This window comes from Styela clava, chromosome 11, assembly GCF_964204865.1.
Source record: "Styela clava chromosome 11, kaStyClav1.hap1.2, whole genome shotgun sequence".
NCBI classification, from domain to species: Eukaryota; Metazoa; Chordata; class Ascidiacea; order Stolidobranchia; family Styelidae; genus Styela; species Styela clava.
This window is the reverse complement of record NC_135260.1, coordinates 1,395,625-1,407,968: the sequence shown is the minus strand read 5'-3', so window position 1 is coordinate 1,407,968 and position 12,344 is coordinate 1,395,625. Positions and strand designations below refer to the sequence as shown.

The window sequence follows — 12,344 nt, the reverse complement described above, 5'->3', positions numbered from 1 at the left end:
CAGGTGTGGTAGTATAATTAATGAAGGCGTGTTGGTAATCCCGAAGTATGTGAACCAAGATGGCGGACACCGGAGCTTGTATGTGTACCACGTTAGGGTTATCCCATAATTTTATTCCTATTCTCCCTATTTTAGGTATATTCCGAGTTCGGGGATTAGCCAAGTGACTCCGGTAGTATCTGTACCTAAAATTATGGCCTAACCCTAACTGGGTACTCATACTATGTTCCGGTGTCCCCCATCTTGGTTCACATACTTGGAGAGTATCGGCGTCTCTGCTTGTATGGTGCCTAAGTCGAGTGAGAACATAGAATACCCACGTGGAAAGTAAGCATTTGTACCTTACCAACCTTCATGTATCGAATGAGTCTATTATATAAGTCGAGTACTATATAGCCATTACTATATCAAAAAGTGTTCCCGATTGTCTGCGCCTTGATCTGAGAGAAAAGCTGAAACGCTTCGAAAAAAAGTGTGGTACTGAAATGTGTTATTTTATGCGTGGTACTCCATCGTTATGATTGGGTAAATAATTTCATTTTTGCTTGTCTAGGGCCTCATTTTTAGCGAAAACGTATAACGCCTGCCAAACGTTGGATTTAAAATATGAGGTTTCTAGCACATATTGCTTCATTGAGAGTAACCTACTCGATTCTGCTTATATTCGTTGCTTTGCGCGAAAAGGATTAGTTAATTACGAGAAAGCAGACAAGCTTCAAAACCAATGAATATTCCTACATAATTACGCCCTGGTGACGTTTTCGTCTATTGTACTTAATTTTTGTGCTAGCAATTTCAATTGATTTTGCGTAATAATCCTGTGAATTGTTCTCGCTGTTCGTCGTCATCAAAGAGGTTCAATTATACTTTAGAAAGATTTTTACGTCGTTGTGCCTTTGCAGTGACGGATATTTTGGAACACGTAATCAGGTGGGGGTCATGAATGTAATGTGCGAAAAATGCACGTCAGCTAGATGTGGCCGTGGGTGTGTTGCTGCACTGCTACACTATAACAACTTTCTTACATGTGAAACTTCTTTATATACATCTATCTCAGCGACATGTATGGGGTAAAATGGCAGCATTGTTACTATCTCTCTAGGGCTCTAGGCTGTTATCATTCATGTAAATCACGCTGCATTAATTTTTAAACATAAACGAGTTGGATAGCAAACCCAAAAAGGTGCCGGTAGGAAAATATCAATGAGTACCTGATTTCAATTTGTTCTTGTAACTTGACCGGCATATCGTTCCACCGAGTCGTAACGCGATTCATTGGTAATCCGTCCACCTACTGACATAATGTATAAATCCATAAAACGCTTAAACAGAATACACTGATGAATTCACCCTGACCAGCCTGGTATTAGAAAATGTGACCTGAAAATATTATTTTTCCTGTTGCCAGATCAATGTAAGCCTGTTTATAGAATTCATGCTTTGGGAGAGTGGTTGTAGTTGTTACAATAAATACACTTTCAAACAGTGGCGGCGCGTCAATAGGGCCAACCGGGGCAATGCCCCGGTTGTTTTTTCGGTATAATAAAAAATATTCGAAAATACCTCAATATCGGTTGCACAGACTGTCTACACTAGCCATATACTTCCGACATGGTTCATTTTTCGCTCGCAAAGCCTTCGCCGAACGTCGACGGGGCGACGCCAATTTTGCCCCGGTTGCTCATTGTATATCGTATTCTCTCTTTTATCTTCCACTTGCCGCGTTTGTCTCGTTTGTTTTCTGTTTCTTTTACTAATTCATCGGGGCCGATCGGGCCTAGCCCCGAAATTATGACGACACAATGCCGACGTTTCTTACAACAACGTGTTGACATATTTACGCATTCCTTCTCGTTCGTTGGTTGCTTGAAGAGTTGATAGTTTCCTCGCCTTCGTTTTTGTCGCTTGTTTCGCTATTTGAATCAGTTAGAGACCTTTAGTCCGTTTGCTTTCCATTTTCCACATTCCTTTTGAGCTCCTCACTTCTTTCCAGCTTCGCATTTCTTAGCCTTAGATCTCATAATGAATAAGGTTGATGCACTACTTCGCACTCCGTTTTCGCAGCTGCCGCTGGAACAAAAATTAGAGGTACAACGTCTTGGGCCTTATCAACCAAAAAATTGTTCACTGGAACAATCCCATGACGGAGGAAAGCGTCGGCGTACATTCTGCGCAGAAACTTGGTATAAAAAACACGAATGGTTGTGTTACAGCGAGGACAAAAATGCACTTTTTTGTTTTTATTGCCTACTTTTTGCTACCGCCCGTGACTCACGTTGGTGTAAATTTGGTTTTAGAGATCTTAAACATCTTTCCGAGCGTGCCAGAGATCATCAATCTCCTATGGAGCATCTGGACAATGCAGTAAAATACCGAACATTCGGAAATGTTAATATTGCAGCACAGTTGGATGAAGGACGCGCGGTTTCTATTCGTCGGCACAACCAAAACGTCGAGAAAAACCGCCATGTTCTCGGTCGATTGATAGATGTTTTGAATTTCATTGGTTGTCACGAGCTGTCCCTCCGTGGGCACGATGAACGGGCTGGCTCTTCTAATAGAGGGGTATTTTTGGATATGGTGGAATACACCGCATCCCTAGATACAGTATTGAGAGATCATCTTGATGCCGCAACTGTTTCGAAAGGGACATCTAAGGATATCCAAAATGATTTGCTCGACTCAATGTATAAAATTTATTTACAACATTTGGCTCTGGAAATTGAGAATTGCCAGTTCCTTTCGATTCAGTCTGACGCGACAACTGACATCACATCACGTGCGTTCCCCAACTGGCTGTGATTTTTCGGTTTGTGAAAAATGGTAAACCTACCGAGAGATTTCACAGCTTTGTACCAATCGTTGATCGCACGGCTTGCGGGATATCGGCTGTACTGAAAGAAGTGTTACAGCCTTACAACGCGAAGTCAAAATTGATAGCTCAAACTTATGACGGCGCGGCAGTCATGAGTGGGTCGAAACATGGTGTTCAAGTTTATATAAAAGAAGATTTTCCTCATGCTCATTTTTTACATTGTTATGCACACCAATTTAACCTCGTTATTAAAAATATGTGTCTTGATACCCCTCTCGTCCGTATATTTTTTGCAAATCTTTCGGGGTTTTCTTCATTTTTTTCCGTTTCGCCGAAGCGCTCTGACCTCCTTCGCCAGATATGTATGCCGCCGTCTCCCAGCTTGTGCACCAACAAGTTGGAACTTCCAATCACGCGTGGTGCAGGGCGTGTCCAAAATTAGGTCTGAGCTCATTGAGTGTTTCAATGGCATTCAGAGCTCTCCGGTTTGGGACGAACGCTCTGTGAGGGAGGCGGCAGGTCTAAAGCGTCTGCTAGAAGATGGTGAGTTTTCATTTATTCTCGCTTTTTTCTCCACAATATTCTATCACGTGGATGTATTATACGGCGCATTGCAGTCAAGGCTAATGGATGGAGCGTCTGTGCAGTCGTGTATTTCAGACTTCTGCGATGCTGTATCTCGTATCCGGGAAACAATAAAATACGACGACACATGGAGTGCTTCTTTACGCCGCGGGCAAACAACGCAGCGTTTGATTTTGTGGTGCTGTGACATTCTGGTGAATCAAATAGGCAATCGTCTGCGCACTGAACACCTTGCCGCGTTCTCTTTGATGAACCCCAAAAATTTTTCAAAATTTGCACGTCAATTTCCCATCCATTTGTTGGCTACTGTCTCCAAATTTTACCCCATGATAAACGTGGGTAAATTGGAAAATGAATTGCGATGTATATACACCAATCAAACTTTTTTGAACATCACATCAACTTGCGCGCTCTATGGGTTCCTCATAGATAACACTCTAGTAACTACCTTTGCGGCGTCTGCAAAATTTCTGGACATCATTTTGACGACGCCTATTTCTTCCGCCGACGCAGAGCGAACATTCAGCACGCTGAAGCGTATTAAAACGTATCTCAGAAACACAATGAAGCAAGATAGATTAAATTCCTTGGCTGTTTTATCCATTCACAGAGACGTTATTTCTGGGATGCATGACTTTAATCAGCGTGTTATTGAGCATTTTGCTTCCAAGAAACCGCGGCGTGTTGCATATATGTTCAAGCAGTAGAAGTGAGCGACGCATGTCCTTATCTTTGCATTAACTTTCCTTTCTTCATAGTAACGTTTTAAACCTTATTTTAGGTTTTGTCTGCTTTCCCGAAGTTTCTGTTAATATGTCATTGTATTTATCTGGGTAAATATTGCCTTTCCTTTTGAAAGAGGTTTCAAAATAAACTATGTCTATATTTATTAATCCCTTGACTCGGACCGGTTTTAAAGACACTTTCTTATCGTTAAAAATTGTCGCTTATGCCGATTGGTTGTTACCGATGGAATGGTTTTTATACTCATAAAATGATGGGAGAACTTACAGCGCTCATCCTGTCCCCGTAGATGGGGGTGACTTGGTCCCGCAGTAGCTTGCCCCGGTTGTCAAAATGACCACGCGCCGCCACTGCTTTCAAATAATTCAGTTTTCAAAATTTCAGAACTTGAAAATGGAAAATAGTGCCAGGAGCTCTAATTTTAGTTTTTTTTTAGTTTCCTTCGATTTCTACAAGAACCGATGATTTTAAACCAGAACCTTCTCATTCGGTATTATTCGACCGCATCCATATTGCCTCTCCGCCGATCATTACTTCTTTTCTTTTTTATTATTATTTATTACTTGTGATAAAATGAACAAATAATTGATATTTTTGATGACTGCAGTTTATATATTTCAGCTTGAAAGCCTGATTTAAAATTATGGTATTCTATTCATACCTTGAAGGATTGTCAGCTCCCTCGATTTTGTAATAAGTTTTCGTTTGTATATTTTCGACGGGTATTTTGTTCTTTGATATGCTAACTATGGATTTGTAATAAACTTATAATCATGGGAAGTAACGAAAATTCAAATGAGCATATGCCACAGAAAGAGATATTTCCCTCGCACATACCGTGGGTGATCGGAATCTCATAATACTATTACGGGTATTGACACAGTGGAAGCTACCAAATCAGCATCAATTGGGCAGAATCATAGTATATGGCAACGTAAAAATATGTAGTGTTTAAATAATAACGATAAATAACCAAATCACGCAAGTTATACAACGAAACTATAAAGTCTATCAGAGTACATTTAAAACTATAAACAAGTAAGCGTGACCAGTGTTACTACTCGAATGGTTTCCTACAAGAAATTCACAAAGCAACGGTTTGAAGATGACGTTGTATTTCTCGATCAACATCTAGCGGTAACTCTCAAACACAAAAATACACAAAACAAATACGGACATTGTGGTTTGTGACACACACATCGACTGAATTGTGTTATTGGTGTTATATTACAGTAGCGACTCGGATCGCTGGTGTTACTACATTTGTAAGTCGGACCATCTTGCAATTTTAATTCACGCTGTCACATGGCAGGAATTTCTGAAGATATGGCAGTTCCGGTACCGTAACACAGCGCGGTGACACTGAACTAACTCGTAACTGTCTCGTAAAAGCGGGGCTTGCACTAACTATTATGACTAATGTCTTCTAATCTTGGTGCTTTTCTTGGAATCGGTAAACTGTGCCGTACTGAGACACTGTGAGATAGCCATGTAGCTGCTTCACTGTTCAGGATACCCTATTTCGGTGAATTTATGATGAAATATTTTGTTTCGGCCTACGTGCCCATATATTGGAGCATAGCTCTGTTGTTTTATTTGATTCTATTAATTTCTTTTGAGCTGTAATGTCTGTATAACTGTCACAATTTACCTTATTTTAGTTCAATTACGAGTTCGGGGACTAGCCAAGTGACCCCTGTAGTTTTTGTACATGAAATTATGGCCTAACCCTAACCTGGTACAAATATTGCATTCCGGTGTCCGCCATCTTGTTTCAGATACCTCTGGAGTACCAATCCGTGTTCCCATGAATAAAAATAATACAGCGAAATTTTGTACGGAATATCAGATTTCATAGAATCCATACAAAATTTAGAAACAAATAACAGTAATAGCCTTGTAGAGAAAGATTCCATCTTTAACCTTCAGCCACTATAAATTTCAAAGCAATTTTCCAGTAATTAACAAGAAAAGCGATTTTTTTATAACGTTAGGATAAAGACTAACATGTTAAAGAACAACAATGACATAATAACAAAACGACCCATAGTTCGACTACGTATCCAATAATGAAGTATGCCCAAGATGCCTGAATTTTTTCTTTATAGTGCCTTACGGGCTTCAGGACCTGATGATGCCTACCAGATGCCCTGAGCACTTTGGTGCTTAGGAGACTAGTAAGACTAGTGGTCCGCGTTATCTAAAATTGAACTTAGTTTCAGTGTGGATGTTTTCACGGCAATTGTTTAATATTTGTAACAATGACCAATCAGCATTAGGATAATAATTATGGAACAATTGCAATTTGTCCAGTCGCGCAGACAGATATCCAAGCATCGTTGTAAACATTGTTTTCGTTGTTTTGCGCTTTACTAATCAGTTTTCAATTGTGATCACAATGAATACTTTTATCTCTTCTTAATAATGTCAATGGCAGCTTTTAAATACAAACACACCACATTCGTAGGGAAGGTGTGAAAATCATCTCATAAAATTACTTAAGATTAAAAAATTCAGCGCCTTGGAAAAAGCTTTAAATTGAGGAGCGCGGGCTTTCTACATATAGGCCAACACATCAGAACAACAACACAACAATTTGTTTATTTCTATGTTTTGTAATATTTTCCATGATCAGTCAATCGCAGGTGCATACATGTGTGTGGCCTCCTGAAGTTTTAATTTACAAGTAAATCAATATATAAACACGATTAAGCTAGAAAAATTGTTATGTATGACACAGAATTTTTTTTATCAAACGGGGGGGGGGGTGGCCGACCCGGAAAACCACCCCCATACGCACGCACCTTGCTATATTATGTTAAATAGCATTCTCTTTCACAGGCAATGCAAAATCAAATAATCTTCCAGAAACTCGTAGAGCCTTGCAACATTCTTTCCGCTGCAATTTCACCAAAAACAACCATAACAAATTCTTCTACAAGCCAACCCATATCGCCTTCTAGCGGAAAGAACTAGGATACAAGATTGCACTGAGCATTTTGCAATCGCAACACCGTTCGTAGCTACTCTGTTCCTGTGCATTTTTCATTGAAAATGTACGATATGACTCTTCATACACTGTTAAAAAAAAATTTCCAAATTTACTAAAAAAAATGGCAGCAAAAGTACTGGCCCATGTAAAAAAATTTACAGGCCCTATCAGTAGTATTATGAACAGTATTTTCAGTAAATTTACAGAGATTGATGGTAGCACAAATTACTATAAAACTGTAAAAAATACTACTTTTTTGACGGCAGTAAACCTACCCACCAGTAGTAATATTTTTTTAACTTAAAATAGTAAATAAAATTACTATCTCGATGGCAGCTACCTTACCCGACAGTATTACCAAACAATACTAGCATGATGGTAATTTCTCACTCGCGATGACCGAACCACTACGAGAGTAGCAAAGCTATTTACTGGCACGACACAACAGTAAACACACAGAATATTACAGTTAAAATAAATAAACGAGATTCTGGAAACGAAAATCATTTTATTACAATTGATATTTTTATAAAACCATAAATACACACTGAATGCCTTTAAGGCATGTAAAACAGTTTCGAAAGAAATTTCAGAAAATATATGGTCTACAGTCAAATTTAATCACCTATTATGAGACGTTGAAGGCTATCCATGCAATAAAATGAGGGCACAAGTTCTTGTAGGACATAGGAATTCTGTATTTAATGGATCAAAATTGAGTTTCTATCGGCACTTGTTAGAAATCTGGTCTATACATTTCGAGGTCTATTTATTTATCTCAATAGATCCAAATAAAGTCAAACAAGAAAACGTTTTAGGACTGGGTTGTTTAGTTGACAAACTTATTTTGAAATCAAATTTTTGAATACCAGGCTATGAGACGCTGGCAAACGTGACATAATAACGAGACTATTGTAAGAATTTCACGATTTTTTGCACTTTACTCTAATTATAATGTTTCAAAATGAAAATTTTGGGAAATATCATGCAACCTATTTTGTAGCTATGGCAAGAGTTTCAAAGATGACAAATTCTAAAGTTAATTATGCAAGATAATTTTCAAGATAAGATTTCAAGGGGCGTGAAGTCGAAGAGCGGGAGTTTGAGGATTTTGGTAGGAGCATGAGTGGGAGTTCTAAATTTTGAAGCTTGCAGAGTCTATAGAGTTAATCATAGTCGGAGTTTATCCACCCTTATGAATAGAGTTTGACTGGACATTTTTAAAGCTCATGAGCTAGAAGCAGAGTTTGCAGAAGTTGCAAATTCGAAAATGTTAAAATTGATAAAACTGGACAAAAAGTTACACTAAAGCAGCTAGCATAGCAGCAGTCAAATCTTAAAAGATCAGGGAGTCAAGAGTTTTAATTCATATTTTGAAGGAGTCTTGAGCAGGAGACGGAGTCATATATTTGCAAATGTGGGAGTTGATAGTCATGAGTGGAAGCCAGAAATTTTGTGGTTGAAGAAGATCACGGAGCTGTTTGTTTGTTTAAAATTATCCAGACTTCACACCCAACACACAGCTAAATCATTTTTTATCAAATTAATCGATCAGCCAAAAGCAGGGCTGCGAACTCGAACTTCGAAAAACTCGATCAAATACATGAACTCAAACCTCTGACCAAAGTGATGGGTCAAAAGGTCAAAAGTGATGTAAGCTGCAGTAACACCACCAAAGTTTACTTAAACATCAATTTCTAACAACGGCACATATAACGCCTGTGATAGATTCACTCTTCTTGCAAGGCCGATTACTTTTGCATGAACGTCTTTGCCTTTACTTTTTTTCGACTTAGTGCCTCTGGGGTTTATGTCACCGAAGAACCTGAAAAAAGGCCGAACTTAAATGGCGAATAGGTTTCACATATGAAATTTGGAAAACGTCCTGTCATCTCACCACCAAAATAGTGAAAACACAAACACTGGACAAAAATAGTAAAAATGTCAGGTATTTATAATGTATCGTGCCTTGCCAAGGAATAAACAAAAAATTGTCAGTGGGACAGGAATGCAATTGCCAAACCAGAAAGCTCCAGATCCTCCTAGCCCCCAATTGTCGCTAATCGCAATAGGCTCTTCCGCTCGTTGACATTCGATTGCAAATGCAGCAATTGAAAAATATTGTATTAATTTCTGTCATTAGTAATGATTTTTTGCAAATATATCAAAAATTTCCTGCTACAAAATGGAGAGCACAGTGACATCGTTTGAAATTGAAGTTCACTAAAATAGGATTGTTGTGAGTTAATTTTTCACATATGGATGTAAAACATATTAGATTAGGAGGAAACATGTGTGGTACCGCCCGTCAGTCATGATTTATTTTAACCATTAATCGGTACCGTACCGATGAATGGTTAAAATAAATCATGACTATTATTAACCACCTAAAAACTGTTTAACTAATTAAATTATTCCCAGCCCTACTTATGGCCCAGTCCCCAGGGTATGGACACCATGAGTTTGTGCAAGTCCAGTCACATATTTCATTTTCACAACCCATTTTTTGTATTGTATGTCATCAAATAACACTACATGACAGAAGTAACAGGTAATTCGTCAACAACGTGTACATTGTGTCAACAGCAAGAATTATATCAGCACTGTAGACTAGCACATTTTTTCTTACCTCTGAATAAAATCAAACGTCAGCAAGGCCTTCTTTGGATATTCTATGTTGAAAACATATAACGAAGCAAACTGAAAAGCTACCGCTTCAAAAAACGATCTACAGGAACACACCACTTCTCGTTCAGCGATGACGTAAAAAGTCTCAGCAGTCGCTACCGTGTTACCTGAAACACAAGATTGTAAACTTTAGCTTCGAATCTATAGGCTTATGAATAAAGTGAAAGTCACTTGACAGGTTGATTAATCTTATTATCTCAACTTCTAAAGCCAACTAATAACAAATACACTTACTAGAGGTGGACAATTAGGGATTTTTTGATAATATGCAATTACACAATTATTAATTGTATAATAGTACGGTCATCTCAAAATTGGCTTTGGCTATATATCTAAAATAGCAGACATGGATTTGTTCTTATTTTCACTCACCGTTGATAGCAAGCGTAACACTGATAAAACGAAGGGAGAACTTATTACATTGATGAGGCTTATGATGCGCATTACGTTCTTTCAGAAATATTATATTTCATATTTCAAGCAATGCATACTGTGATGCAACAGTTAAAGCAGGTTGCATGACAGAAGCTGGTGATATTATTTTATAATAATCACAACTGAGAAGTATATGGCGACACAAAATGGCCTTTGAAAAAGTTGCAGAATTAATCACAGGAAAACAGCTATCATATCATATTTCGAAATTGTTCCTGATATTCACAATTACATCGCTCACCTCTAACACTTACGATTTTGGAATATCTTCTAATATCTGGGAAAAAGTGGTTTCTTTCTGAAAATAGGCGAAGTAGTGAATAAATATGCAAAAAAATTCCGTTAACCACTATCATGCAGTTAGTTTCCAATTAATTTGCAGTCGGCTCACATAACTTTATACGAACAGTGTTGTGCAGAAGTTACATTACTCTTGATGCGAAAACTTTCAAAAAAAAGCACTTTACACAAAAAAAGCATAGAACATACCTGGAAACACTTAAACATTTGGTTTAGGTCCTCTCCAAAATAATAGGCGATCAACGTGACCACCCCAGTCGATTTCGGTAATTCAGTTTTCAGACTCTTTGATTCCGACTTTCAAGAACTTATAAATTCAGAAATTTCCTTATTGGTTGAATATTTCAATGTCCTAAATAATAATGCCGGAGTAAGTGATCCACTTTCTGATTGAATGACACTAAGTACTGGTAATTTCATAGAGGTTGGGTCATCGACCTTGCGATTAAAATAAAGAATAGAAGAACTTTAGAATATTTAAGTATAGCCTAACCTCAGATAAGTTATAACCTCTTATATTTTTCCAAAAACAAATAATCCTTATTTTAAACCATCACCTCAACAATAGCGAATTTAGTTTCAGTCATTTCAATTTATTATTTTCCGTTGTTACAATTATTCGTACTTTAGGATCGGTCCCCCATATTGTAAGATTTTTCATGAATCAAATATGAAATGACTAAAATTGTTCTGGTTCATTTGGAGCTCTCGAATCGAGATTCAAAATGACGTCATTTTACTGTGAAGAATAAAATGTCCTAAAAGTATTAGGATATATATATAATACAGTGTAAATTGTGAAAGCGCCAAATACGTTCCGACCAAGATGGCCGCCTTGTAGACTTTGTAGCTATAGTCTAGTTGAATTCATCTGTCTGTTACCGTACCTATTGTCGCCACTGACTTGTAACGTTTGAACGTATCATATCACCATAGGCTACCGGTAAGTTACATCTATTCCGAAACAAATACTGAAATAGTCAATTCAGATTTTTACTCTTGGTCGTCGATATATACCGTACCGGAAACACGGCGAAACTAACGCAGTGTGTAAGCATGTCGCTGTATACAGGTACGGTACCGGTACCATTAGACGCTGATGTACACGGTATTTAAAGAATATTTTGGTCTACCAACTACAAGTCTACTACTGTAACACAAACATGCTCAATTAACGCATGAAAAGCTACAAAAACCATCCACTAATAAACATCCACTAACGACAAAGAGCCTCGCTAATTCCCGAACCAGAAAAAGCGCGGGCTACAGGCACGTGACATTTGAGTGATGTCATAATTGGCACATTACCGGTACTAAATGACCTATGACGGTAAAGGGAAAGAATTAAAATATAGGAAACTTTGATCTCTGCAAAAAGCACCAGTACCATTACCTCAATAATCAGACCACTACCCGTGGTAAATCCGCACCTACCGTACAGACCGTTGCTAACACAATCATCAAACTGAGACTCACGCTATTGCATACTTAACATACGTACCGCATTGAGTTTTCATACGCACGCAACCGATGCTGAGCTCCCAAACAGCTTAGCGTCCCAGCCGAGATGGGCGGCACAAGGAAACTCGAAATCAAAAATGCTGCGCACGCAACCTGCCTCGTGGAGTTTTTGCGGATGAATATTTGGACAAATAGGTCCGCTTACTTCCGGAAAAATAATATATAAAAACAATATCTTATCTTGTCTAATGCAATAGCAAAACAATCAGAATTTTTGGGTGATAAACCAAAATAATTTTAGAATAAAATTAATTCAAATTAATA

General features: G+C 38.1%; 2 protein-coding genes across 4 annotated transcripts in view; one reads left to right on the top strand and one right to left on the bottom strand.

Annotated features, from left to right (window-relative positions):
* Positions 1–12,344, top strand: part of LOC120348112 (uncharacterized) — a 121,945-nt gene that overhangs the window by 71,822 nt on the left and 37,779 nt on the right. The window lies entirely within an intron of this gene.
* LOC144429691 (uncharacterized) lies at positions 7,293–11,189 on the bottom strand. Of its 3 annotated transcripts, none has more exons than XR_013478983.1 (4): positions 10,749–11,189; positions 10,501–10,557; positions 9,766–9,931; positions 7,293–8,961 (listed from the first exon to the last, which is right to left on the bottom strand). XR_013478983.1 is itself a non-coding variant. In XM_078117861.1 (3 exons), the coding sequence occupies exons 1-3, from the start codon at positions 10,613–10,615 to the stop codon at positions 8,820–8,822; spliced, it is 423 nt and encodes a 140-aa protein (XP_077973987.1). In that variant the 5' UTR covers positions 10,616–10,630; the 3' UTR covers positions 7,293–8,819. The 3 variants fall into 3 exon arrangements, 1 of the variants encoding a protein (XP_077973987.1); XR_013478984.1 differs by having other exon boundaries at positions 10,514–10,557; XM_078117861.1 differs by lacking the exon at positions 10,749–11,189 and having other exon boundaries at positions 10,501–10,630.